General features: G+C 33.4%; 6 protein-coding genes and 1 pseudogene across 8 annotated transcripts; 1 reads left to right on the top strand and 6 right to left on the bottom strand.

Annotated features, from left to right (window-relative positions):
- Positions 1-9964: 9964 nt before the first annotated feature.
- On the bottom strand, positions 9965-11363 carry galla-1 (cytosolic iron-sulfur assembly component galla-1). 2 transcript variants are annotated; one of them, XM_065310743.1, is made up of 5 exons: positions 10946-11363; positions 10750-10836; positions 10610-10689; positions 10352-10535; positions 9965-10272 (listed from the first exon to the last, which is right to left on the bottom strand). In XM_065310743.1, exons 1-5 carry the CDS (start codon positions 10959-10961, stop codon positions 10175-10177), a joined length of 465 nt encoding a protein of 154 aa, XP_065166815.1. In that variant the 5' UTR covers positions 10962-11363; the 3' UTR covers positions 9965-10174. The 2 variants fall into 2 exon arrangements, with proteins under 2 accessions (XP_065166815.1, XP_065166814.1); XM_065310742.1 differs by lacking the exon at positions 10946-11363 and having other exon boundaries at positions 10750-10939.
- A 780-nt stretch (positions 11364-12143) lies between these two features.
- Positions 12144-13870, bottom strand: shrb (charged multivesicular body protein shrub). The gene is made up of 4 exons (XM_065310741.1): positions 13519-13870; positions 13259-13436; positions 12897-13141; positions 12144-12829 (listed from the first exon to the last, which is right to left on the bottom strand). The coding sequence occupies exons 1-4, from the start codon at positions 13697-13699 to the stop codon at positions 12777-12779; spliced, it is 657 nt and encodes a 218-aa protein (XP_065166813.1). The 5' UTR covers positions 13700-13870; the 3' UTR covers positions 12144-12776.
- Positions 13871-14010: 140 nt separating this feature from the next.
- Datp (purine phosphoribosyltransferase family protein Apf) lies at positions 14011-14683 on the bottom strand. The gene is made up of 2 exons (XM_065310744.1): positions 14435-14683; positions 14011-14377 (listed from the first exon to the last, which is right to left on the bottom strand). Exons 1-2 carry the CDS (start codon positions 14547-14549, stop codon positions 14061-14063), a joined length of 432 nt encoding a protein of 143 aa, XP_065166816.1. The 5' UTR covers positions 14550-14683; the 3' UTR covers positions 14011-14060.
- A 101-nt stretch (positions 14684-14784) lies between these two features.
- Positions 14785-17835, bottom strand: ThrRS (threonine--tRNA ligase). Of its 2 annotated transcripts, none has more exons than XM_065310736.1 (7): positions 17703-17835; positions 17229-17479; positions 16458-17112; positions 16199-16393; positions 15768-16139; positions 15247-15715; positions 14785-15186 (listed from the first exon to the last, which is right to left on the bottom strand). In XM_065310736.1, the coding sequence occupies exons 1-7, from the start codon at positions 17757-17759 to the stop codon at positions 15041-15043; spliced, it is 2145 nt and encodes a 714-aa protein (XP_065166808.1). In that variant the 5' UTR covers positions 17760-17835; the 3' UTR covers positions 14785-15040. The 2 variants fall into 2 exon arrangements, with proteins under 2 accessions (XP_065166808.1, XP_065166807.1); XM_065310735.1 differs by having other exon boundaries at positions 17582-17715.
- Positions 17836-17888: 53 nt separating this feature from the next.
- LOC135798061 (cytochrome P450 9e2-like) lies at positions 17889-19869 on the bottom strand (annotated as a pseudogene).
- Positions 19870-20805: 936 nt separating this feature from the next.
- LOC135798055 (succinate dehydrogenase cytochrome b560 subunit, mitochondrial-like) lies at positions 20806-21723 on the bottom strand. Its single transcript, XM_065310739.1, has one exon. The coding sequence runs from the start codon at positions 21575-21577 to the stop codon at positions 20837-20839; it is 741 nt and encodes a 246-aa protein (XP_065166811.1). The 5' UTR covers positions 21578-21723; the 3' UTR covers positions 20806-20836.
- Positions 21724-22286: 563 nt separating this feature from the next.
- Positions 22287-23279, top strand: LOC135798056 (actin maturation protease). The gene has a single exon (XM_065310740.1). It carries the CDS (start codon positions 22462-22464, stop codon positions 23158-23160), a length of 699 nt encoding a protein of 232 aa, XP_065166812.1. The 5' UTR covers positions 22287-22461; the 3' UTR covers positions 23161-23279.
- Positions 23280-23890: the final 611 nt, after the last annotated feature.

Here is a 23890-nt window from a genome sequence, read left to right on the forward strand (position 1 = left end):
GTTGAGTGCGATGCGCAGGTACGACCTGAATGCCGTGACAGCACAAGGACTCGCAAGGACTCGCGAATCGCGAATTGTAAGCTGCTGCCGATCGCAGAACAAGCGCAAACGCAATGACCACGGGTCAATCGGGTCAAACCGAGGAATGCCTTTGAACGTGCGCACGCACGACACGTTTTTGCATTTTTTCTTATTTCAAACGTTTTATTTCATTTTATTTTATTTTATTTTATTTCAAGCTGTCTCATTACATTAGTTTAAATGGATTTAACTTAAGTACAACTGTAATGAGTTGCATACATTTACTGGTTTGCAATTTTGTTCTAGTTTTAATTTGCAACGGGCAAATTAAGTTTTAAACGCGCGCAATTAATTATGACACACCTTAGATCAGGGTGTTACGCGTGCTTCGTGCAACAGGTCATTATGATCATAATTTCGGCGATTATTTGACGTAACATCACATTAACATCGTTGATTAGGATTAGCATGAGTTTTAGCATTAGGCGTTGGCGAGAACAAGTTATTACTGATCTGAACATGTCAAAAAAATAATCATTATATCATTCAATAACTGCTATTAATTTTTTTCTAATGAATTATCAGTGTATAATAATTTTTTGCGTTTTAATTTACATTAGGTAAGACATTCAGTAATTTGGGTTGCATATATACTTACTAGTACACGTCATGTAGCGGAAGTAAGATTATAGAACGATAATTTTATTAAATTTTATAAAATAAATAAATGTTTTATTTGCATCATGCATGATAATGTTTGTAATGCATAATTATTGCATGGAACACCGCCATTACAGATCCAACCGTCATCAAAGTGATGTAGTGACCTTAATCAACATTCGATTGCGATGTTTGCTTATTTTCACTCTCAAACTCTCAATTTACGTCTATTGTTGACTTCAAAGAATAGCACCAAACAAATCAGCTGTATACAATGTATATTTGGTTGCCTAATGCAACATTCACCTAGATTCTTTCAGTATTTCATCAAAAATCTCAAATATCAAGCTTTAAATTATTATATCAAAAGCATATTGACTTGGTTAGGTTAGAAAATTGTGTTGCCTAACATTGAATCAAATCAAATTTCAACTTGATCCACATATTCGATGAAACATGAATGAAATCATGATTAATTTGATTGGATTTTCAATTTCAATTTCCAATCGTTGCAATCCCACAGCTGCAGCAAACGTTTCAATGTTTTCTGTCGTAATCCAACCGACGCTCACTAATTTCATGTAATTATCGCGCATAATTGCTTCTTTTGTCAAAGAGACGAATTGCAGCGGCTACAAAATTGCTCCAGCTAGAAAAACACGTACACTGGATTTGATTTGCATTCGTGCGGATGTCTCAATTCGCACAACTCCGCGATTGTGCGAGTGTAATGATCGTAACGATCGCAACATTCTAATTCGCGCAAAGCGCGAGAACAAAAACGGCGCACGCGAACGTCGTGTCGCGATCACAATTAGTCATCCGATGAGCAGCTGAAATAATTACGACCGTTGCTACACGATTACAACCTGCACAGTTTTTTAAGATGAACAAAGATTTGCGTTTGTTTTCGTTCGCTGTTGGTCTTGTTTTGTTTTTATTCACGCTCTGCTGCAGAATGACAAAGTAATTCACGTTCAAAGTGATTGTAACGCATTAAAAATTAAATCTGTACTTGACTGACGTTAATTAGATGTTGTGGGTGTAATTATGCGTAGAATTATTAATTATTAAATTGTAGTTTGTTCTGTTTGTGCATATATGTGTATTGTGTTGCATAATTCTAGTTACTTCGATTGCCTGCATTTTATATGGGAAAAATAGGTTACAAAAGGTTAAATTCCATTAAAAATGTGTGTGAAATTAGTTCATTTGTTTCGTTCCACATTGTTGAACATCATTTTACATTTTAGGTAAACACTAAATGGATAATCGCCCACAAATTTGCATAATTGTTTGAATTGTTGACTCAATTTACAACCGTTTAATGTTTCAGCCTACCAAACCAACATAAATCAAAACTATTAACATTTCAACACGTTTTTTATCAAATTTTAAAACATTTATGTATTTTACTGCATTCCACAGTAATTGTAGGATACATTACAATGACTTTGAACTAAAAATAGAAAAACATAAAGATTTGAACAGGTTTAAAAACTCCAAAATGTCTAAATTCTACCCACTCGTATTACAAAATGGCTGATGATGATAAATGATGGATGTTAAATTAATTTTAGTTGATGCTGAGTTTTTGTTTCGATTTTATTACATTTATGAGTATGTACTTCGTTTTTGGTAAGATTGAGAAATCTACAAGTTGATATTTGCAGCATTGTTGATGTTGATGTTGATTATTGACCATAAACAAGTCGATGAAAATCTAATGATGATTGATTATCCGCCAACCGTTTAAAGTCAGCTAACGTTTCGTCATAAATTAGCTAAAAACGATGCTGTGCCATCGACAAAACAATAATTTTCAACTTTACTAGCATTGCACACATAACCTCTAAATTTACTTAACATTTTATTTCAAACGCTGAACATGACTTATTGTTATGACTTATGTGAGTTGTAATAACATTTTTTAATGCATTTACTTCAATTACATTCAGTTTATCTTCATTTGTGTCCGTTTTTTTGTGAGTTTTTACTTTTCCGTTCAGGGTTAGATCAAGATCGCGATGATTTAATGCAAATATCATTACCATTGCCATGCGCTCTCTTTTCTATAATCTAAACTATATTAAATCATTTCTTTTGTGTGCAGAAAAAAAACTTTAAATTAAATAACAAGTTAAATAATAAATAGTAGAAGCTCACCTTCTTCTTGTATATTGAATTGTCATGACTTGCACAATCTTTGCAAAAAATTGGGTATTGTTTGCTTAACTGTCGAGTTAGGTTGATACTATTTTTGCATTTGTACTTATTGCAAATATTTGCAATGGGTTTCTATTTTTGCACAGCAGCCTTGCAGAGGCAATGCGTCTGTCACGATTTTCAAAAAATTATAACTCAAATCGGGCTGAAAATAAATCGTGATGAAAGCAAAATTATAGTTTGGATTATTGATTATTTATTGGCACATGGTTCCAAAAGTTGTAATTTACAGGGAGAAATATTAGAAAACATTTAATTTATGAGTTAATTCAAGGTTAAATAATCTTGTAAAGTCCGCTGGACTGGACGCAACCAACATTACACTTAATATTTGTTTAGCGTTGTCATGGCAACATAGTCTAATGTTAAAACACTGACCAAAGAAGATATTTGCATATCTAAATGATTATATTGTAATATAACGTATTTCGTAACATTTAACTCTTAAATCTATTTCAAAATATGCACTCCTGAAGGCCCATGATGGAAAAATACCAAAAAAATTTAATTGTTGGTCGAAAATGAAGAAAGAAACGGCCGTGAATGAATTCTTCGTCTATCAGCACATCAGCAGGTACACTAATCTGCAGATCTAATGATGGGTCAGTAGAATAACAACGAGTTCATGACTACGTACACGAGGTACAGTATATTGTGTATCTACTTTTATGCAGATTGCAAAATAAATTACTTAAGTCAAACCTACATGCAAATTATTAAAAATTAATATTAATATCTAAATATTTATATATTTGATTCAGTTGTATTTTAAAAATTAATATTAAATGCAACATTGTTTTGTTTTATTTTTTTAATGTTTTGGAATATTTAGGTCAGAAGAAATGTGATACTGCTATGTGGAATAGAATTTCATAATCATAATATACTTGTTTACTAGATACAGTTGTATTAAGTTTTGTCATTTAAATCATCAAATAATATTTTTCAAAAATACCTAGTTGTCGAATACTTGGAAATAGATTTTACTGCAATATTTTTGCTAGGGAGTGGGGGTAAAAGATTAAACAGGGTATTATGAATTTATAGGTTTTATTAAAAAAAAAAAAACATTTTTAGGGAGTGGGGGTAAAGGATTAAACAGGGGATTAAGAATTTTTAGGTAAATTAGGGATTAGACGCAATTTTAGTTCAGTTTTATAATTCCTTCGCCTGAAGAGGAAGGCTTAGCCTTCGAAATGCGCATCGCGACATTAAAGTTATTTGTGAGACGGGGTTTTTAAACTTCCTATTAGTATCAAATAATACGTTGAAAGATTATTTAAATGCTTAATTTCTTTAATGGGGATTTAAAAAGATTAATTTTGCTTATTTGGATGGATTTTATCATCAAATTTTGACCTGTTCTACATTTCAAAATATTATGTTAGGTCATGACTCTAAAATATATTTATTCTACGTCCACCTATAAAGCGCCAGTTTTTCTACGTTTTTTAGACACAAACAGTGGTACTTTATATACGGACGGCAAATAATTTTGATTTTTTAAATTTTTAAATAAAAATAAAATATAATTAAATGTCTAAAACACAATTATTATTAAATACATTTGACATTATTCTCTAATAAAATTAATGCAAATCTATTCATTCATTACTATATTAATAACCTGTCAATTGATTAATGCTAAACATGATTATCATCGCTTACGCTTTGCGTCATCGTTGATTAATTTTTATTCAATAATGAAATCATTGACTCTTGTGTCTCTTGTCTCAATCGGTTGTAATTGTTAATATTCTAATACTGGCTAAGACAAAGTATAAACGTTTAGCAGTATGTTTTGTTTTGTCCGTTTATTCGCGTCTTATTAATTTATTTCTCTAACTGCGTGAGTCTTGCGCAGTGTTGAAAGAGTTAATAACACCTTTCAACGCGTTTAACGCAACGAATTTCGATTAAAAAATTACGAATTATTTCGACAACTGTTTCAATCACTATTCATTAAATCTTAAATCAATTCGTCGATTTTCAATATTTCAATGCTTGCAGCGTGTTTAACACAAGTTTGGGTGTATATATCATCAAATATTTTGATTTTGCAATCGGTATATACCCGTAGATAGACACATCATTGCCGAAATTCAGTGTTTAAACTTCTTGAAATTTACAAACATACAAATATACTGATTCATAGTTAGTAGTAAGTTTATATAAAATTTTAGAGCAGAAAAATTTTAAAAATTGTAATTTTAACCAAATAATAACTTCCCCCTCTTATGCACATACCATTTTTACAGCTACTTACACCACGTATCCTTATGAGCAACCAACTAGGTACCTGTGAAGTCGCACCAACCCCCACCACTTTTTGCGGGTAGCTAACCCGTAGCTATTCTTCTAGTCCTTTAGGTTCGGGTTCAAGTGGCGCTAAGAGTAAGGGGAACAAACGATTTGAAAATAAAATGATAAAATTGGTTCGCCAGTTATCTATGTTATCATTTTTAAAATTTATGCTTAACTTAGATGAAAATGACCTGACGTGACGCGTTCAACAAAAATTAAATATTTCACATATTGATTTAGTTGTTGATCAATCAAAAATGTATTCATTCAATCTTGGACTCTCTACTGAATGAGTGTGTACATAAACTTGTTGAATCGTAAAAGTGTTATTCATTAAACGATTTTGTCTAGCTGGAAGGCATTTGCTATATTAAGAATCGTTTTTGTTGCTGAAATTATTAATTTGATATAACATTTCGTTAATAAGCATGTGTACGATGTGCGCGATGATAAAATCGACGAGTCGCTGTCTTATAAATGTAGTAATGTGTGTAGTAACAACAATAGAGGTGTGTAAATGTCAAAATGTTGTTAATAAGCATGTTCAGTACGTGTGAAAAATTAAATGTAATATAAACGATGTTAAAATAAGTTTTTTATATTAAGTTTTTATATTTTAAAAGTTTAAAATTTTTTATTGCAAATAATCATAAAAAAACTTGCGTATTTTTATGCATATAGTAAAATGAAGATAAAATTAAATTTTTACGCACGTAAATCTCGTAATATATTGTTAAACTAGTAACATTTGTAAAATTCCCAACATTATGAACATATCTGCATGTTGAACCATTGCATAACGTACGCAGTAAGAAATTCTTTCATCACAAAAGAAAGCATCAACAAAAAGAGTAAAAAGCAAACGCAAAAAAGCTCAAAGAAAGTGAAAATAAAGAGCGAAGGAAAGTTTTAAGGTCTTCACGTCTTTGCATCTTCATTTTTGTTTGCGTTTTTGGGTTTGACTTCATGCACACGCAATATTTGCAAAGATTCAACGAGTCAAAAGAGTCAATGAGGCTCTAAAGAGTCAAACAATGCAAAAACCACAACAAATGTTGCCTTAAACTTGTTAACATATTTCCTACATACGTATTACTATATTTAACTGAATTTCTTTATCAACACATCAATATACAATACATTTTAAGCAGTTTTATATTGTATTATAAGTTACGGGTCATATTTTTAGGAGCCAAACCTTTAAATCGAATTCAATCGAATATGTGATTTATTCAAACGGAAATCAATCATTACATAAATGTACAGTTTATTTACGAATAAGGATTGCAAATTACGAATTACATAAAATTAGAAAATCGTAAAACGTTACAGCGTTACATGGTAAACTTTAGTTAAACGTTGTCAATCGTTTGTGAAACGTGTAAACTGTCAAAAATTCACCTCATCAACAGTAAAACTTTGTTTTTGAATTTTATGTAGTCAAAGATTACTAATATAATCAATAAATATTGCATTACAATATTATTACCGACATAATAACCAATCAATTCTTAAAGACTTTAAGTAATATCAAAACAACCTGTTTACTTTGCATAGTTTACGGTCATAAAGGTAATAAACAACATTTCAACAAACAAAAACCATAAATTTTACATTTTAGGTTTTGTAAGCCGATGTTACAAGTGAATATTTCATTAATATAGTAGCAATAATGATTTTCTAATGGTATAATTAATGTTTCAGTTTAAAGTTGAACTAGTGATTAATTCATGATTGATTTTATTGACTTTATTAACTTTATGTTACAAAATATTTCAAAGTGTTGTGAAAATATAATTCTTCGAAATTTTATGACTATATGTGATACATTGATTGTCGAAAACACGAAAGTTTATCTGTCTTGAACATAAAATTGAAGTCTGCATTTTTGCACATCTGAAGATCAAAATTCTTCAAGTCCACTTTGTGAATTCATGCGTTGCTTGTGGGTTTTTTGCCGCCTCGTCGTTTAATCCATCGAAATTGGTCAAGTCTTTAATATGTGGAATGTTGGCTGACCGCCAGACCGCCAGAGATGCTTTATGTAACGATTTCATTCTTGATTCACGTGGATTCCACGCATGTAGGGTAGACTGGGTACGGTTGTACCATTTTTTAGATTTTTGCCTGTAGGCTTAATAGGATTTTACTTAGCCCAATGGTACTTGTCATAGTTTAATGCCTAATCATCTGGCTACGTTTTGCCCATATTTTTAATCCCTCAAGGTTACAAGTACCTTCATAAATCTAAATTTTGTTGTGGGTGAGAAATGGTACAACCGACCTCAGACCTCAGGACGGTTGTACCAGGGGGTGGGGTCGATTGTACCATACAGAAATAAAACTTATTTATTACAATAAAGAAAACACTTTTAAAATTATACTTAAATGTCCTGCTATGTGTGCAACAATAAAATTAGTTGGAATCACAATTATTGCATACGTAGCTGGGTTCTCCGTCAGTGCATTGCCCATGAGCCCAGTTCTAACACTCAATATACACTCATAGGCATTGATATAAGCGCTATCATCATGTTGGCCTTTTCCTGTTTTGCGAATACGTACTCGTGGCATCTAATATAAAGCAAACGTTTTACGTTTAGAAAGAAAAAGAAATTTTACTTTAAAATAATACAAGGCATGGGGTCGTTTATACCGGTACAACTGTCCCCATATTATTTGGTACAACCGTCCCCATGTGGACATTTTCCAAATTATATTTAATAATAAAAAAAATAATAGAGATACAAGAATTTGATTAACATACCTTTATTCTTCAAAAACCATTTATTTTCAATAAACACACACGTATAATGTAACACGCAAGACAAGATTTAAAAACTAAAAACAATTCATCATCAAATATTTACTTTTGATCTCAAAAAATCAAAAACACGTCCTACACGCGTGTAACTGGCTTTGTGTGACTCAACTTACAACTTACATACTTCAACTTGTATGCGGCTACTATCACTCCTTGAACGCATAGGGCTGTGCTCAACTGTTCACGAGATATTTGCTTTGGTACTACCGCCCCCCTGGTACTACCGTACCCAGTCTACCCTACTACAAAACTACGTGAACTCTTCATTTTAATTGCTTTTTGAGTTCTGTATATGTTCTAATGCAAAACTAAGAATCATTACATTTTCGATCAATTATTTAGATATTTGAACGTGCATAATCAAGTAAATGTTGTTTATGACGTTTTAAATTATAGGATTTATTGTCTCATGACTCATTTAAGAAGATTCATGATTTCACGACCATCTTGACTGCCCTGAGCACTTTTAAGATATTTCATTCATGTGCCATCGATAGCTTTCTCCGCAATATAAATTTTAAGATCGTTTTTGCAATGACTTTGACTTGAATTGAATCGAATTTTATTTTTCACATCTACTAAACCTTCAAAAGCATAATCTCATTTTATTTGCTCTTTTATTTCCCTTTGTGGTACCATTATTGGTTTACCACTTGACTATTTTTGTCATAACACTTCTAAAGATGAAAGACATCTATTGTTTGCTCGTTCTTGGTGGTTTACGTCCATTGTCCACAACAATTTGCAAATTTGGACTTGGAGTGTATGCAGACGACGCCAAGGAACCAAATAAAGCAAACCTCTGAGCAAAACGACTCTGAATGCTCAGAAGCGAACGATTCGGGCGATCAGCCGTCACCTTTGACCTGAAATGGGCCACGAAGCTGCGGACGGAACGTGCAAAATGCAAAAACGCCAAGCAATGCAAAGCCACTACGACCTATTAAATTAACAATGAACCGGCGAGTCACACGATGGAATGCCAATGTTATTAATGTCTTTCTAATTCAATTAACGTCATGAAATAAAATGTTTTAAACTTGAATCGTTAAACATGCACGACAATACAATAAAATACGTATTAAAAATATTGCATTTACTATTCAAACTCTGATGTTTACAACGTTATCTGATAAAGATTTGAAGTGTAAGGCATTTTTTGTAATGTTATGATAAGTTTTATAAATCAAAACAAACAAGTTTTTGTTGACTTTATATTTAATTTATTTTGACATACATTGCGCCATCTTGTGATCTTAAAAATTACGAATTTATTTTTATTTTTATAAATTAGTGAGATAATATTAAAAACAAGGCAGTTTGTGTATTTTATTTATGTTATTATTTACTCTTATAATAACAAAATTATTAATATACTTAAATAAGTATATAATAAGTGTGTAAATTTATAAAATAAAAAGGATAAATTTTCAAATTGGTTTTGGTAGTGACATCTATGAGCGAAGGTTGAACTATGCTTATTCAATTTCTAACAATCCGCAATTATTTGATTTCGTTAAGAATGTTGGTGCGATTTGTGCAAAGTGGACAAGTGTTATTTTACGCGAATTGTTTATTGTGATAAGTGTGTATTTTATAACAACCAAGTTGTGTTTACGAAATTTAAGGTAAGGCTCTTTGCTTTTCAGCATGCTAGCATGATTTCAATGTTAAAAACAATGCAGAGAAACCATATATTTCAATTTTTCTTTATCGGCGTTACCAAACTTAACAACGGCCATTTTTTGTCAAACGCCGCGCTAACGGCCAGGTAGTTTGTTACACCAGGCCTATGTTTATAGTTTAATGTAGTTCATGTTCACAAATTCGTATTTCTGCAAGAGCATCGCGCAATAAACAAAGTAACTTCATTTAAAATGTTATTTGCTTTATAAACGCCAATTGCAATTGAGAATTGAAACAGATGCATTTAATTATGAATATTTTATTCAAGTACAAAGTTGTTCTTAACAGTCATTGTAACAGCTTCTGTTACATCAAACATTTCTTTATAATCTATGTCTATAACAAAATCACCTCATCATACTCTACAATTAAAAAAATGCCAAGTTTGGCATGGCAACAATAATATAGTACATAATATTAATACATTGAAATTCAATCTGACTGATTGATGGATTAATCTTCTTCTTTGATACAACTTTCAACCATTTCTTTCAACTTGGGATTTTCCATGGCTGCAGCTATTCTTTCTTTGTCATTAATTTGTTTATTAACTAAAAACAAACATTCAATTAGATATGCCCACAAAGAAGTTGAACCAATTTGAACAATAATTTGTTCACCATTCCTTACTTTCTTCTTCTGTGGCATGGGCACCTTTCTTGATATAAATATCAAACTTCAACTTGTATGGAATACTTCTCTCCAGTTTTATTCGAATACAGAGACCAATTAGGGTTGCTAATGAACAATGTGGCACTGTTGGATTGAATTCAACTCTGACTATGCTTGTGTTACCAGGTGTTGTACCTTTTATCTTCAAAAATTATAAAATTCACAAACAGTTCCAATATTTAAGTAGAACTGCTGTTCTTATGTAAGTTAACTTACAAAAACTCCTTCTTCATAGACAACATTCAGTTCTTCCAATGTGCTTGGCTTTTCTGGATCTTTGATTGTTCTTATAAAATCTAAAATGACAATAATTCATCATGGTTTATTTGTTACATTGTTTTGTTTCTTGGTTTTACCATAAACAGTGTATTTTAATTCTTCTGCATCTTTATCCAAGTCTTGTTTTTGTATGCTAGTAGGACTAGTAGGTGTACTCTTCTTGTCTGTTTTTTTCCAAAAAGAAAACATGATTTAATATCTATTGCACGAAAATACTTTCAGGTGAAATTAGTTAAAATGACGTTTGATCGTCGATTATTGAAGGTTTCTAACCTGTTTCTGCTTCCATTTGTATTTTCGTTGCACACTTGTCACAAGTTGGAGTGGTTGTAGGTGAAAAGGCAATTTCAAAACCGTTTGAATACGTAACACACGAAACCTATAGCTACACTTTTATTACTTTAGATTTTAAACCAAAATAAACGCTAACTTCACTTTACCGAAGCACAAATGATATTTTTTATTGTAATCTCATCAGGTCATGAAATTCAATGAAAGTTCATGTGAATACCGAATGTGAATGTGGAATGATTAATCCGCGGCTCGAGCACGAATTACGTTACATGCAAATTTATCTTTTTCATTCGCTGCACTTTGTGTTTAGATTACGGTTTATTGTCGGGATCGCTTTCGTACAATGAATACACAGTGAAAAACTGCAACGTGAACATGATTCAACAGAGTAGATATAAATAAAGTACAAATACGGCGACAGATACTAATAAATCTAAGTATGGCCACTTGAACTTCAAAACTTATGAGGAAAGACAAATATTAGCACATTTAACCATGATTACAAGCATATAAATACAATAATGTAGTCTTTTGACAAAATATTACTTCGTATTCTCATCTTTATACTAACTATTATTATGCGATTGTCGCATTGGGAAAATCCTTCCAGGTAACAGACACGTTAGTGGTGATATTTTGGTAACTTCTAGTGCTCTCCGCTGCTTTCTTATTGTATGAATAGTTCCATCTATTTGTTGTAACCGTTTTTCATATATTTTCTTTCTTATTAATGCCTGTATTGCACCTATGATCAGGTAATTTCATTTCAAATTCACGAAATAATTTTTAATTTTAAGAAATAACAAAGTTTTTATTTCATTACCTTTTCGATTTTTTGAAGCATTTTCCTTTGCTGTAATAATTTCTTGTGCGATTTTATCCAAGAGAATCTCTTGAATTTTGATTAGTAATATTTCCGTTTCTCGGAGGTTTTGAATTAGTCTCCCTGTAGTAGGTGTGTTGTCATCTTTCTTACTACCAAAGACTTTCTGGAAAAACTTATTGCGTCTTGAATTCATTGTGCAATCACGACGTTAAATGAAGTAAGTTAAGCTAGGTGACATGTTTATATGCAAGTAGCGCGCACAAAGACTGACTGTACTAAATTAATCATTGAAATTTGATACAATTTGCGATTTAGAAACATACAAACGATTAATAAACTAAACAAAGTCAATTAGCTATCATGTATATTTATTCATCAAAAATAATAATAAACAAAATACTTCCACTTAATTAAAACGAAAGACGCGCCATTTGCCATTTCAATCGACTGAAGTCAAGTTGAACCTGACAAGTACAATATTCCTACTAAGACAATACGATTCTCAATGAATATTTATATTAATTAGATAATAACTTATGTTTATAAAAATATTATTCATTATTTTTCTATAATCTGGTGACGATAACTCTTTTTTCACTTACTTGGTTTTTCCCTGCTCAACTTTTACATTTTGCGTTTATTTTTATATCTTTGACAATTCTTTTCATTTAATAACCTTCTCAACAATTCAATTAATCGTATTTACAATATTAAAAAAGCTTATTTTGATTAATCAATAATTAGCATTCGTTTTGTGTATATCATCCTGGTTTGCATAATCTTCAAATTTCAAATACCAAAAAAAACGTAGTTTCCATTAAATGTAGTTCTAATATTAAAATAGTTTATGTATAGGCGGTTTATGTGCAAATTTAAATGTATGCCACGTGACAACTCGACGAGTTCTGTTGCAGTTTAAATGTTTTTATATCGCTAGATAACTCTCCAACAAACACTGACATCCGGATTTCGATATTGACTGGTTTACGACGCCCAATTTTCTAATTCTTTCATATCGTCGTCTTCTTCCACTTTTTCTGTTTAAAAATAACATCAAAGTATAGATTAGAAGAAGGAAATATTAGTATTTTATTGATTTCTTACTGGCTGGTCTTGGTTTAACGACTTCTCCTTCAGGAACAGCTGGTAGATCATCAGCAGCTGGCCCAACTTTGATAAGTTCATCTTCAAGCGCTTCTTGTTCCAATTCTTCCAATTCTTTCTCGAGCTCGTCTTCATCCACGTCTTGACCGAACGCAACGGGGTTGCTAATGGCGTCGGAAATTTCTCGAGCGACATCTTGTTGTTCAGCAATGTCATCCATCATGTCATGTACTTGATCAACATCCCTGTAATTAAAAATACACAATGTAAAATCATGTTTTACAACTTGAAGGTCACTTAGATCTCATTTTAATGATGAAATTATTAAGTATGGTTTTATAAAGTATAATTTGTCTACTTACATGTGTTTATGGGCAGCTTTGAGAGCATCTGCAGCATCTTTCATTGTTGTAAGCACTGCAGTATTGGTATTAGCACCTTCCAAAGCTTCTCTCTGCATTTCAATAGTACTGAGCGTTCCATCAATTTGTTGTAACTGTTTCTCATATCTCTTCTTTCTCTTGAGCGCCTGAATGGCAGCTGTAAACAATTGATTTCAAGATAAAGTTTCATTTTTACTGGCATTTATCTTGAACAAAGATAAAATTATTGATTTGGTTACCTCTTTTATTTTTGGATGCATTTTTTTTCGCCGTCGTAATTTCTAGTTCGATTTTCTTCTCGAGGAACTCCTGTTTCTTGATGAGCATCTCCTCAGTCTCTCGGAGTTTTTGGATAGCTTCGCCAGTCGTAGGCGCTTTATCATCCTTCTTACCGCCAAAGATCTTTCCGAAGAAACTCATTTTGCTCGATTTTCTTCAACGGCAGTCGTGTATCACTTCGAAATGGTGATCACTTTATTTAGGACGTGCGGTCGATCGTGGCAATCTGCGTAATTCATAAATGTTGTGACCAACTATGACTAACCAGACGAAATCAAGAATTTTTGGACAAGCTGACAGTCTGATGTCATCTTCTCAAGGGCATTTTATTTCATCCCTTCTTTTCTACCGATTTGAGGGGAATATCAAATACGTTTGGCAACAGCGCAGTATTTATATACAGGGCGATATATAGTATTTAATGAATGTCGCAACACCAAACTTAACCAAACTTTAGGTTAAATACGGAATATTTTTATTATTTCACAATAATATACTATTTTCAAGCACAATTATTAGTAATGTATGTATCAAATTCCTTAAAAGTATCAACAATATCTTTGAATGAACCATATTCACATGCCTTGTCAAATGGCAACCATTCAAAAGCTTGATGCTCATCAGAAAGTTTCACCAGGGCATTCTTGTTAACAAGTTCAGCAAGCCAGTAGATGACTTTCTTTGGTTTGCCATTCACTGGGTAGTTTAAGACCTTCTTGCAGTCTTTATAGAACTTTAAATCACTCTCAACAAGTCCTGATTCTTCAACTGTTTCTCTTAGTGCTGTTTCCCATTCAGTTTCACCTGGATCAACATGTCCTAAAGCAAATGAAGCCAATTTATTGCAGTACATGTATCATAATTTCAAACTTGTACCTTTTGGTGGTGTCCAGTGATTAATGCCATATGAAGTCTGTAGTAAAAGGTATTCTACTTTACTATGGAATCTTCTAAAAATTACAAAACCAGCCGCAACTTTGCCCGCAGCCATTGTTCAGAAATAATTAAATTTAAATTGATTTAAAGTTTAGACAGTGTTGTGAATGTATGTGGAATGGAATATCTCATAACAAATGTATAGGTGATGGATGCAATGTTTGGCTAGTGAATGTCGCTTTAAGGTTATCTTTTGTAAATTTGAAAATATTCAAGTGGAATTCAAATAATTTTTCTTGGTTTCAATTACTTTAATCAGGATTCAATAAAGCAATTCAATTGAGTAATGCTTGTTATTATGTTTTTCAAACGTTTTATTTTTTACTAGACAATTGCCCTACCAAATACAAAGTAATTTATATGTTAAAGCAAAAAATGCAACAATAAATAACTTAAGTTATCAATGCAACTGGGAATGGCCTCTGTCTTTCTCTCAAATATTCAAAATTTCAAACCAAATATCAAAGTGCACGTGTACGTTATAAGTTTAAAATTTTATTATATTCGAAAACTTCGAAACCTCCGAGCAAGCGGTATAGAATTCATTTAGAATTGATCTTCGGTCTTGATGTAGTTCTCCTTGTAGTTATCGAACTTCTTAATCAAGTCGTCGATGGAACATTCGCCATGAACAATATTATCGCGTGTGCGAACATTCACAGTTTTGCTTGATTTCTCCTTTTCGCCCACAACTAAATAAATACAAGATTAGTTAGTTCAATTAGTACAAAAGTTAGTTTAGTAATAATTACCCAAAATGAAATTGAACTGTGCCAATTGTGCATTACGAATCTTCTTATTCATGGTATCACCGGCATCTGTGTCGACTTCACACATGAAACCCGCTTCATAAATCAACTGTTTGACTTCTTGAGCGTAAGAATCATAGGTAGGACCTACTGGGATTACCATTGCTTGGCGTGGTGAAAGCCAAAACGGCCATTTGCCTGCGTAAGATTCTGTCAAGATGGCTATCATGCGTTCAACAGAGCCCAAAATAGCGCGGTGGATAATCACAGGACGTTTCTTATCACCAGATTCACTAACATACGTCAAATTGAATCTAATCGGTAATTGGAAATCCAACTGGATCGTAGCACATTGATGCGACCTCTTCAGTGCATCCATGATAGTAATATCAATTTTAGGACCATAGAAAGCTCCATCACCAGGGTTGAGTTTCCATGGATCACCGAATTCGTTTAAGGAATCCTCCAAAGCCTATAAATTATTATTTTAGTATTTGTTTAAGTTCTCTTTAAGAAACACTTACTTTCTCAGCTTCATTCCAAACTTCCAACTCTCCCAAATACTTTTCTGGCCTTGTAGACAATACCAGGTTAAACGTAAAGCCGAAAATACCATAAACATGTCTTAAGAAGTCCAATGCCCCTTTGATTTCCGATCGAATTTGCTCAACCGCGCAGAAAATATGAGCATCATCCTGTTGGAAACGCCTGACTCTTGTCAAACCGGTGAGAGCTCCAGAAAGTTCATTACGGTGCAAAACACCGAAATCAGCTAAACGAAGCGGTAACTCACGCCATGAGCGTGTACGGTTGTCGAAAATCAAGCAATGCCCTGGGCAATTCATAGGTTTCAATGCAAACGTGTCCTTTTCAACGTCGAATTGAAACATGTTTTCCTTTAAATAATATCAAAGTGTTAATACTCTCTTTTAATATAAATTTTTGTTTTCCTTACAGCATAATGTGCCCAGTGACCGGACGTTTGCCACAACTTCGCGTTATAGACATTCGGTGAAACTACTTCTTGAAAACCGCGTTTTCGGTATTCCTTTTTAATAAACGAAATCAGTGTATTGTAAATGTGCGCGCCACGCGGTTGGAAAAAGCAAGATCCTGGTGACAGTTCATGGAAGAAGAACAGTTCCTGATCCTGTAACAATAAATAAGGTCAGTGATAATTTAAATTAAGATTATTTTTACTTTTGAAGTCATACTTTGCCAATTTTTCGATGATCGCGCTTGGCAGCTTCCTCCTGGAATTTCTCCCACTCTTTAAGCTGCTTGTTATCGGGAAAACTAATACCGTAAACCCTCTGTAAGCTCTCAGCTTCAGCTCTGCCTTCCCAATAGGAAGCAGAACTTTTGGTAATTTTAATTGCCTTGATTTTTCCTGTGTGCCTCACGTGTGGGCCGCGACATAAATCGATCAGTGGTCCACAACGGTAAACAGTTGTGGTTGGTGTTGTCACCTTCTCGTTCAAAATGCGCACTTTGAACTGATTATACTTGAACATTTCAAGTAAATCTTCTTTCTTCATTTCAAGACGTTCGAAATTCTGTTTCTCTTTGACGATTCCCTTGATTACATGTTCCATGCAAGGATAGTCGCTGTGCATTACACTCCTATCTTCAAGGAACATATCGTAGTAAAAGCCCGAGTCAATCGGGGGGCCATAGCAAAGATGGCCGCCATAAATGCGCTCCATAGCTTCGCCCATTACATGAGCAGATGAGTGCCAAAATACGGCCTGGGCTTCAGAATCATCAAATTTAAGCAATTCTAACTTGCAACTATCTTCTAACGGACGATCCAAGTCCCAGAGTACGCCATTTACTTTAGAAATTACTGCATTATCAGCTAAACCTTGGCTGGAATGGGCATTAATAAATTGAAAGTGAGTCAGTCTTTAATACTTTGTAATAGAATGCAATGAAATGCATAGTATTTTACTACTAGCCTAGTTATAGTAAAATATTACACTCACCTAATACCCTTAGCAATATCGTAAGGTGTAGACTTCCATGAAGTGGCATCAATCACCTTTCCATCAGGTAGTGTCACCTGAATGGGATTCTGTGGCTTGTTAGCCAACTCTTCATCATACTGTGCTTTGAGTTTGTCCCAAAGCACAAGCCGGTCTTGAATGAACTGAGGCCAGGGCTTTAATTCGCTGACACTTGCGGATTTATCACCGCCTCCGGCCGCAGCTGTTTTCTTTTCCTTCTTCATTTTTGCCTATAATCGAAAATAAATCGTGTTATTAGTTTCTAACCTTACCGGCAATATTTGCAACCTATGATTAATATTGCATCAGGTAAGCCAGGTGCGTATCATTACCAGTGTCGCGTATGTTTGCCGTAACACTGGATAGACGCGTTTTTGTGAAGTGATTGAACTCAAAACTTTGAACATCATCCCGAGTTTTGCAAGTTGATAAGTAATAAAAGTTATTTCATGCCTTTTCCTCTTTGTTGAGGTCGATTTTCTCGACTGCTTCGACCACGTTGTCGCCCATATTCTAGTCGCACGCACACAACACAGCAGGAGCTAGAGCACACGAGCGATCGCTGATAAACTGTCACGACGACAGAGAGAAAAAGGGAAATAGCGGTGCGCGAATCGCGCAAGCGCTGCGTCAACAATATTTTATACAGGTTCGGCTTTATTTTAAACAAACAGTTTTTATTGTATACAATATTCCAAGGTCCTTTTCTACGCGCTTGTAATCATAATATACATATCTATTAGTTTTATTTGGTCAAATTAATCCATGCAAAAGGTTACATTCACAAAATATAAAATAAGACAGCCATTTTGTCTCTTTTTACTCTCTTCGCTTGAAACCAATCCAGCAACCTCCAAGAATCGCAGGATTCATAATATTTGGATCGTATTTCAAAGGAATAGTAGTTTTATCGATGACCACCAATTCAAATTTACTTAAAATATTTAAAACTAGCGCCTTGACTTCCATTATAGCAAATCTTGACGCGATGCATGTTCTTGGACCTGAACCAAAAGGAATATACGCGTACGGATTAATATTAGCAATATTTTCATATGAAAATCGCTCCGGATCGTATTTTTCTGATTTTTCAAAATATTTCTCATCGTGATGTAACCCAGCAATAGGCAACCAACACACTTCACCGGGTGTCAAGTGCAAAGGTTCTTCGTCCGCCATTACAGGTTCAATAGTGTACGGTTTCGTGCATATTCTATCAATAAAAGGAACTGGTGGATGTATCCTTAGACTTTCTAAAGATAAAATATCAATCAGTTATTTTAATTCGTAATAAAATAATATTAATAGGTACTATACCTGAAAGACACATATCCAAATATTTCATCTTTTTAAGAACGTCGTACGATAATTTTCCATTGTGTTCTCTATTTGCTTCGTCAATTTCCTTGCGGAGTTTGTCTTGTATATCGGGATTTACGGCTAATTCGTAGCAGAAATACGTTGCTGCGGTGGATATTGTCTCAAAACCAGCGAAGAAGAATATTAGAACTTGTGCGACCATTTCTTCTTCTGTTAGAAGTGTTTTATTAACGCCTTCAGAATCAGAAGTAATTTCTTCTTTTGCTTGATTTTCTTCTGACTGTAAAAGTCCCTTCTGCGCTTCCATTAGAATGTGTATCATGTCGGGACGAACAATGTTTTGTTCAATACGCATTTTTACAGAGTTTTTGAATAGATTCCTGAAGAACTCCGTTGTTGCTCTTGGAAATAGGGTTAAACGAAGAAACTAGTAACAAATTAATACATGTGTTAGTATTTTTATATTCAGAATATTTATCTTACAACTTACCGAAGCCAATTTTGGCAAAAACATCACTATCATGCTTACAATTGTCGACCGAATTCCATTAACATTGGTTAAAGCTTTGCTGTTTGCGAAAAAATCATTATCTGGTTCATTTAATGAATCTACTGTAACGCCAAATGCACAATTTGCAATCACATCATTTGCAAAACGTGTAAAACTTTGCTTCAACTCATGTTCAACTACATTTTTGTTCTGTTTTAAAAAATAATCAACATACTGCTTGGCGGATGTATCCATCAGTTCAAACATCAACCGCCTTTTAAAAATAGTAAATTTTGACTAAATATCGGTTCAATGTCATTTGTGGGTACATGGATGTGATCCGTGAAATGGTCAAAATCTTTTACAGTTATTTGTTTGATTAATTCCGGATCACGCAGAATTAATGTTGGTATTATGGTTTGATATATTCCCGAATATCTATAAATATGAAGTAAATATTTAGGTATTTGTTTGATCTATAAATAGGAATCAGAACTTACCGTTCATTTGAAAATCTATTATAGACTCTTAAAGCCATTTCAGTTGTTGATTCCACTCGGAAAGCCATTTTAAGGCTGTCTCCTAAGAGAGGAATCGGTGGGCCCTGTTTTACATTTTTAGACTTCCAATAAAGTTGTGGTTTTATCAAAAAATAGTAACAGAGAAGCCCAAGAGCCGCGAGAATTAATATTATTAACAGCATAGTGATGTTGTTTATAGTAAATTCCGAAGGTTAAAACATCCTCAAAATTAGGAACGCTGCGTACAAAGCTTCATAGTATACTGAGTACATAGACTGAGCTATTGCGTAGGTACACATATTGATCCACACCAAGGTGGGTTTCAAGTTCAAATTAATTTCCTAACGTTGTGTACATTACGAGTAGAGTGGGGGGCAGTCAACTTGATTGAAGTTATGAGACGTGAAATAATTTTCGTTACTACAAATGATTAAAATTGACCTTTTATCGCGTATGTTTCAAATGAATTATGCAAGTCATAAAACATGCATCTTGGCACTTCAGTGGCTTCAAGTGTTTAAAATTGATCGAAAATGTAAATATTAATAGTTTATATCGAGATGTCAAGATTTAAATAAGTCTGAAATGGTTAAACGATATATACTCGTGTGTATCACTATTGCAAACTAATGTAAATGTTTTTCAAACCTGATGTACATAGTTATCTAGCAAACCAGTAGATGTGCTTACTTAAAATGTAAGTAAATACGGACCTGTTTGCTACAAGTCGTTCTATGTATGATTCAGTAATCAAACCTAAAAATATTTGATTTTCCGGCAGGAGTGCGCGACAAGATATTTAAAGTTTGGCTAATTTTCGAAAATGTCAGAACCCTTTATAAAGAAACAAGGTAAATTGTCGAGGCGGTCTTTTTGTAGTATCAAATATTGTAATTCATGGGTATTAAAAATAAGCTTTCCCGTACGTATTCTTGTTACAGTTTGTCCAAACAAAGTATCGTTAACATTGATTGCTTTAATGCAGCAAATGATGTAGATTTTAAAGAAAAATGTCAACGGCCAACTTAATTTATATACTGGTAGAGAGCTTCAACAACTCTTCAAGCAAAAATTAAGCATTTTGAGAAAAACTAGAGTAAGACTAGGGAATTATTTCATCTCTTAATAGTGCACCAGCTGAACAGGAGATTCTTTATAGTTATAATACAACGGGATGTCTGCCAAAAACAATTTACAATAGAAATAATCATAAAAGGCGAAAAAAAATAATAAACATGAATTTATTCATGAAATATTTAATTAGGTTTCTTTGGATCTTTCTGTGCATCCACCTGGACTTCTTTTTTGTTGGCATCTTTAACTGGAGCAGTGGCTTCAGCGGTTTCCTCTTCCGTTTCACCCATGTCAAACGGAACTAGGAATACCAAAGCCAACGCAAAAACAATCACCATTGCTTGCATGAAGTACCCGCTTGAATAAATCTGGTTCATTCCCAATAGCTTCCCGAAATCCCAGCTCAGATGTCGGATTGCGTTCAAAGCATGGTAGCAAAATGGATAAGCTACCAAAAACTTGACAGTTCTATGTGCGGCTGTCCACCAATATTCCCCTGTGTAGATATCCAAAGTTTCTAAATAGTCGTAAAACGTAGTTATATCAGGCCAGATCCATGTCCCAGCAGTCACAACGTAAACGTAGAATACCATCATAAGTCCAGTCAACCGATGACAAAATGATAGCAAGCTTGTTAGTTGTTTCTTATAAATTCGAATATGTGGCGACAGTGGACGCTTAAGGCATGCGTTGTATTTGTCATGCTCCATAATTCCAGGCTCAATGAAATCGTCTTGTTTGGTTGGTTTAAGACGGATTGTTGTAAATGGCGATATTGATATCTGGATTGGCTTGAATGGACACATGAGTTTTATTGGTGTGTTTATTGGTTTGTGGGCGAAATTAGTGTAGAAATACTTTGAGGTGATTGAGATGCCAGAAAAATTGGTGTTTCGTGTTAGGAGTCTACTTAAATAGGACATTTTTACTTTATTTTTGGTCTAGTTTATTATAAATATCAGAAGGTTTAAACCACAACTTTGATAGAGGTATGTGTAAAATGAGTGTTGTCAAACAGTGACATTCAAAAATGTATTGCTACTTATTTTGTTTTGTTATATTGGAATCATCAGCCATTTTGATTTTTTTAGTCTTTGGTTGGCTTTCATTTGTATCATTATTTCTGTAATCTAGTAATTCACCCATAGATTCAGGGGTTTCATTCCATAAAAGATAATCTGGTGTAGCTGGAAAACGTTTTTCACAATGGCAGAGCATGCATTTATGGATTACAACTTTTTCTTCACTCTAATTTTGCATGTTTTACCAGGAACCAAATACTGGTGACATGATTTGCATATTTTCCTTTTAATTGCTGGTTCTCTGAATCAAAAATAGTAAAATTAATATAAAAAATTTTTCAATTAGATTTACACTTACATTCTTTGAACTGTTTTCTTTGAAATAGCAATCAATTGATGAGCATAGAATCTTGCAGCCACTTCAGAGTTTTGTATTTGACCTGTTGCACACATGTTACTCAATTGAAACAAATAATTCATTCTTTCAAAGGCATCTTTGCCGACACAGAATTTCGTAGTTTTCTCAGCCATCGCTAAAATACATAAATAGTAATTATATTACCCTATGAGCATGATATAAATTCGTGTTACTAAACTTTTAAATTTAAATGTGAATAAGAATAACTTACCTTATTCTCTTATAACCTTAAAATTGAAGTAAAGTACTCAGTAGAAAGACTAGACTGTGATAAACTATACCATATTTCATTTATCACTTTACTTCATACCTTATTAGTACTGTAAATAATAAATATTTGTGATAAGCTTTGAAACAATCAATCAAAATGGCATTTACCTGGTGCTCGGACTATCCAGACCTGCAACTAGTCTGCAGGGCACATGGTCGCTTTGAACTCAGCGACCCAGATCGCTATTGTATCAAGATCATCCCTAGTGTCACCCAACAAGGCCCACAATGCGGACTTGTCGCCTTGGCAATGTGCACTGCCACCCCGTCAAAAGAAAAAGTAGCGGAGATATTCACCTATGCCAATAAGGAAGGGATGACTAACCTTGGTGAGATGTTCAGTGTGGACTACATGTACTCACTGGCAATGAGGTTCATCCCTGAGAGTACAATCGAGATACACGCCGGGTCTTTGAACGTACCAAAACTCGTTGATTTTCTTATGTCTGGCGGTACATTATTAGTACCCTATGATTGCGACAAAAACCACACGCCAATCATGAAGGGTGGGTTTAAAGCGCACTGGGCAATAGTTTTCGGGATCGTAGAGAGCTATGCGGGGTTGTTTGTAATTGCGAAACAAGGGAAGAGTTTGAATGTTCATATTTGGGACTTAGAGGAACTATCACAGAGTAATCAACAGTTGAGGGAGTACGAGAATGAGAAAAGTGAGTTCGGGTTCAAATACGTCATGCCGGAGGGTGGAATGGGAGGGTTAAATGGATTGTGTAATCGTTGTGTTATGATTTATCCTAATGAAACGACCAAGTGTTATACTTCTGTGGGTAATTCATGACAGGTTCCTTATTATAACGATTCAATGATATTTTAATACTAAAATTTATGTTGTATTTATTTATTATGTTATATATGAGTTTATTTATAAAAAATAAAGCTTTAATGTAAAAATTTTAATGCATATTTGTGCAAGAATATAGGTATATCAATTTTAATTAATAATAGCAGAATAATTCTGTTTTTAATGTCGCACTTGACCAGTGGTTTTGAATGATGGGCCGGCGAGATAACTTGTGTGAATTAAATCTGGAAATTTGCAACAGTATTTTTTCTTTTTAGTACGTTTATTTGAAATTTTCATTAAAACTAAAATTTATTGAAAAATATTGAATGCTCAACATTGTCAGATATGTAACCTGTGATCAAAAGAAATGAATTCTCTATTTTTAGGCATGATGCTTTTAAAATATCTCCAATATCTTGATAGTTTACATTTTATTATTGCTTTGTTCATATTTACTTATTTGAATACAAATAATTCGTGGTTCCTCAATACTTTCCTAGATGGCGTTGCAATGCACTTATTTGTATTAACTTGTGCTTTATTTGTTCAATCAATCGTGTTATCGTTGCGTTTCTTGGAATAAGATCACACAGTGTTTACATTTGATACACAAATAGTATCAAAATAGTTTGAAGGTTGTATTATTAGTAACTGTTAACTGCACTATCGATGCATATTCCGTTGTAATATTGCAAGTACCTACACTTCATAATAAAACACAAAA

The sequence above is a fragment of the Atheta coriaria genome, unplaced genomic scaffold, assembly GCF_025399875.1.
Source record: "Atheta coriaria isolate IRGN ID8LTWV9N9 unplaced genomic scaffold, Caltech_Dcor_3.1 hic_scaffold_9_pilon, whole genome shotgun sequence".
Taxonomy (NCBI): Eukaryota; Metazoa; Arthropoda; class Insecta; order Coleoptera; family Staphylinidae; genus Dalotia; species Dalotia coriaria.

Bases quoted from the DNA above. Each gene is read 5' to 3' on its own strand.
- galla-1 (XM_065310742.1), bottom strand. From the start codon at position 10,861: ATGTTTTCTTTTTGGAAAAAAACAGACAAGAAGAGTACACCTACTAGT. The intron at 10,690-10,749 runs GTAAAACCAAGA...TTGTCATTTTAG, and splicing joins ATTAAAATACACTGTTTATG to ATTTTATAAGAACAATCAAA. The intron at 10,273-10,351 runs GTAAGGAATGGT...GTTTGTTTTTAG, and splicing joins CCATGCCACAGAAGAAGAAA to TTAATAAACAAATTAATGAC.
- shrb (XM_065310741.1), bottom strand. From the start codon at position 13,699: ATGAGTTTCTTCGGAAAGATCTTTGGCGGTAAGAAGGATGATAAAGCG. The intron at 13,437-13,518 runs GTAACCAAATCA...AATTGTTTACAG, and splicing joins TGCATCCAAAAATAAAAGAG to CTGCCATTCAGGCGCTCAAG. The intron at 13,142-13,258 runs GTAAGTAGACAA...TTTTAATTACAG, and splicing joins AAAGCTGCCCATAAACACAT to GGATGTTGATCAAGTACATG.
- Datp (XM_065310744.1), bottom strand. From the start codon at position 14,549: ATGGCTGCGGGCAAAGTTGCGGCTGGTTTTGTAATTTTTAGAAGATTC. The intron at 14,378-14,434 runs GTACAAGTTTGA...CATTTGCTTTAG, and splicing joins TCACTGGACACCACCAAAAG to GACATGTTGATCCAGGTGAA.
- ThrRS (XM_065310735.1), bottom strand. From the start codon at position 17,659: ATGATGTTCAAAGTTTTGAGTTCAATCACTTCACAAAAACGCGTCTAT. The intron at 16,394-16,457 runs GTATGACTTCAA...TTATTGTTACAG, and splicing joins ATCATCGAAAAATTGGCAAA to GATCAGGAACTGTTCTTCTT. The intron at 15,716-15,767 runs GTAAGTGTTTCT...AATAATTTATAG, and splicing joins TTTGGAATGAAGCTGAGAAA to GCTTTGGAGGATTCCTTAAA.
- LOC135798055 (XM_065310739.1), bottom strand. From the start codon at position 21,577: ATGTCCTATTTAAGTAGACTCCTAACACGAAACACCAATTTTTCTGGC.
- LOC135798056 (XM_065310740.1), top strand. From the start codon at position 22,462: ATGGCATTTACCTGGTGCTCGGACTATCCAGACCTGCAACTAGTCTGC.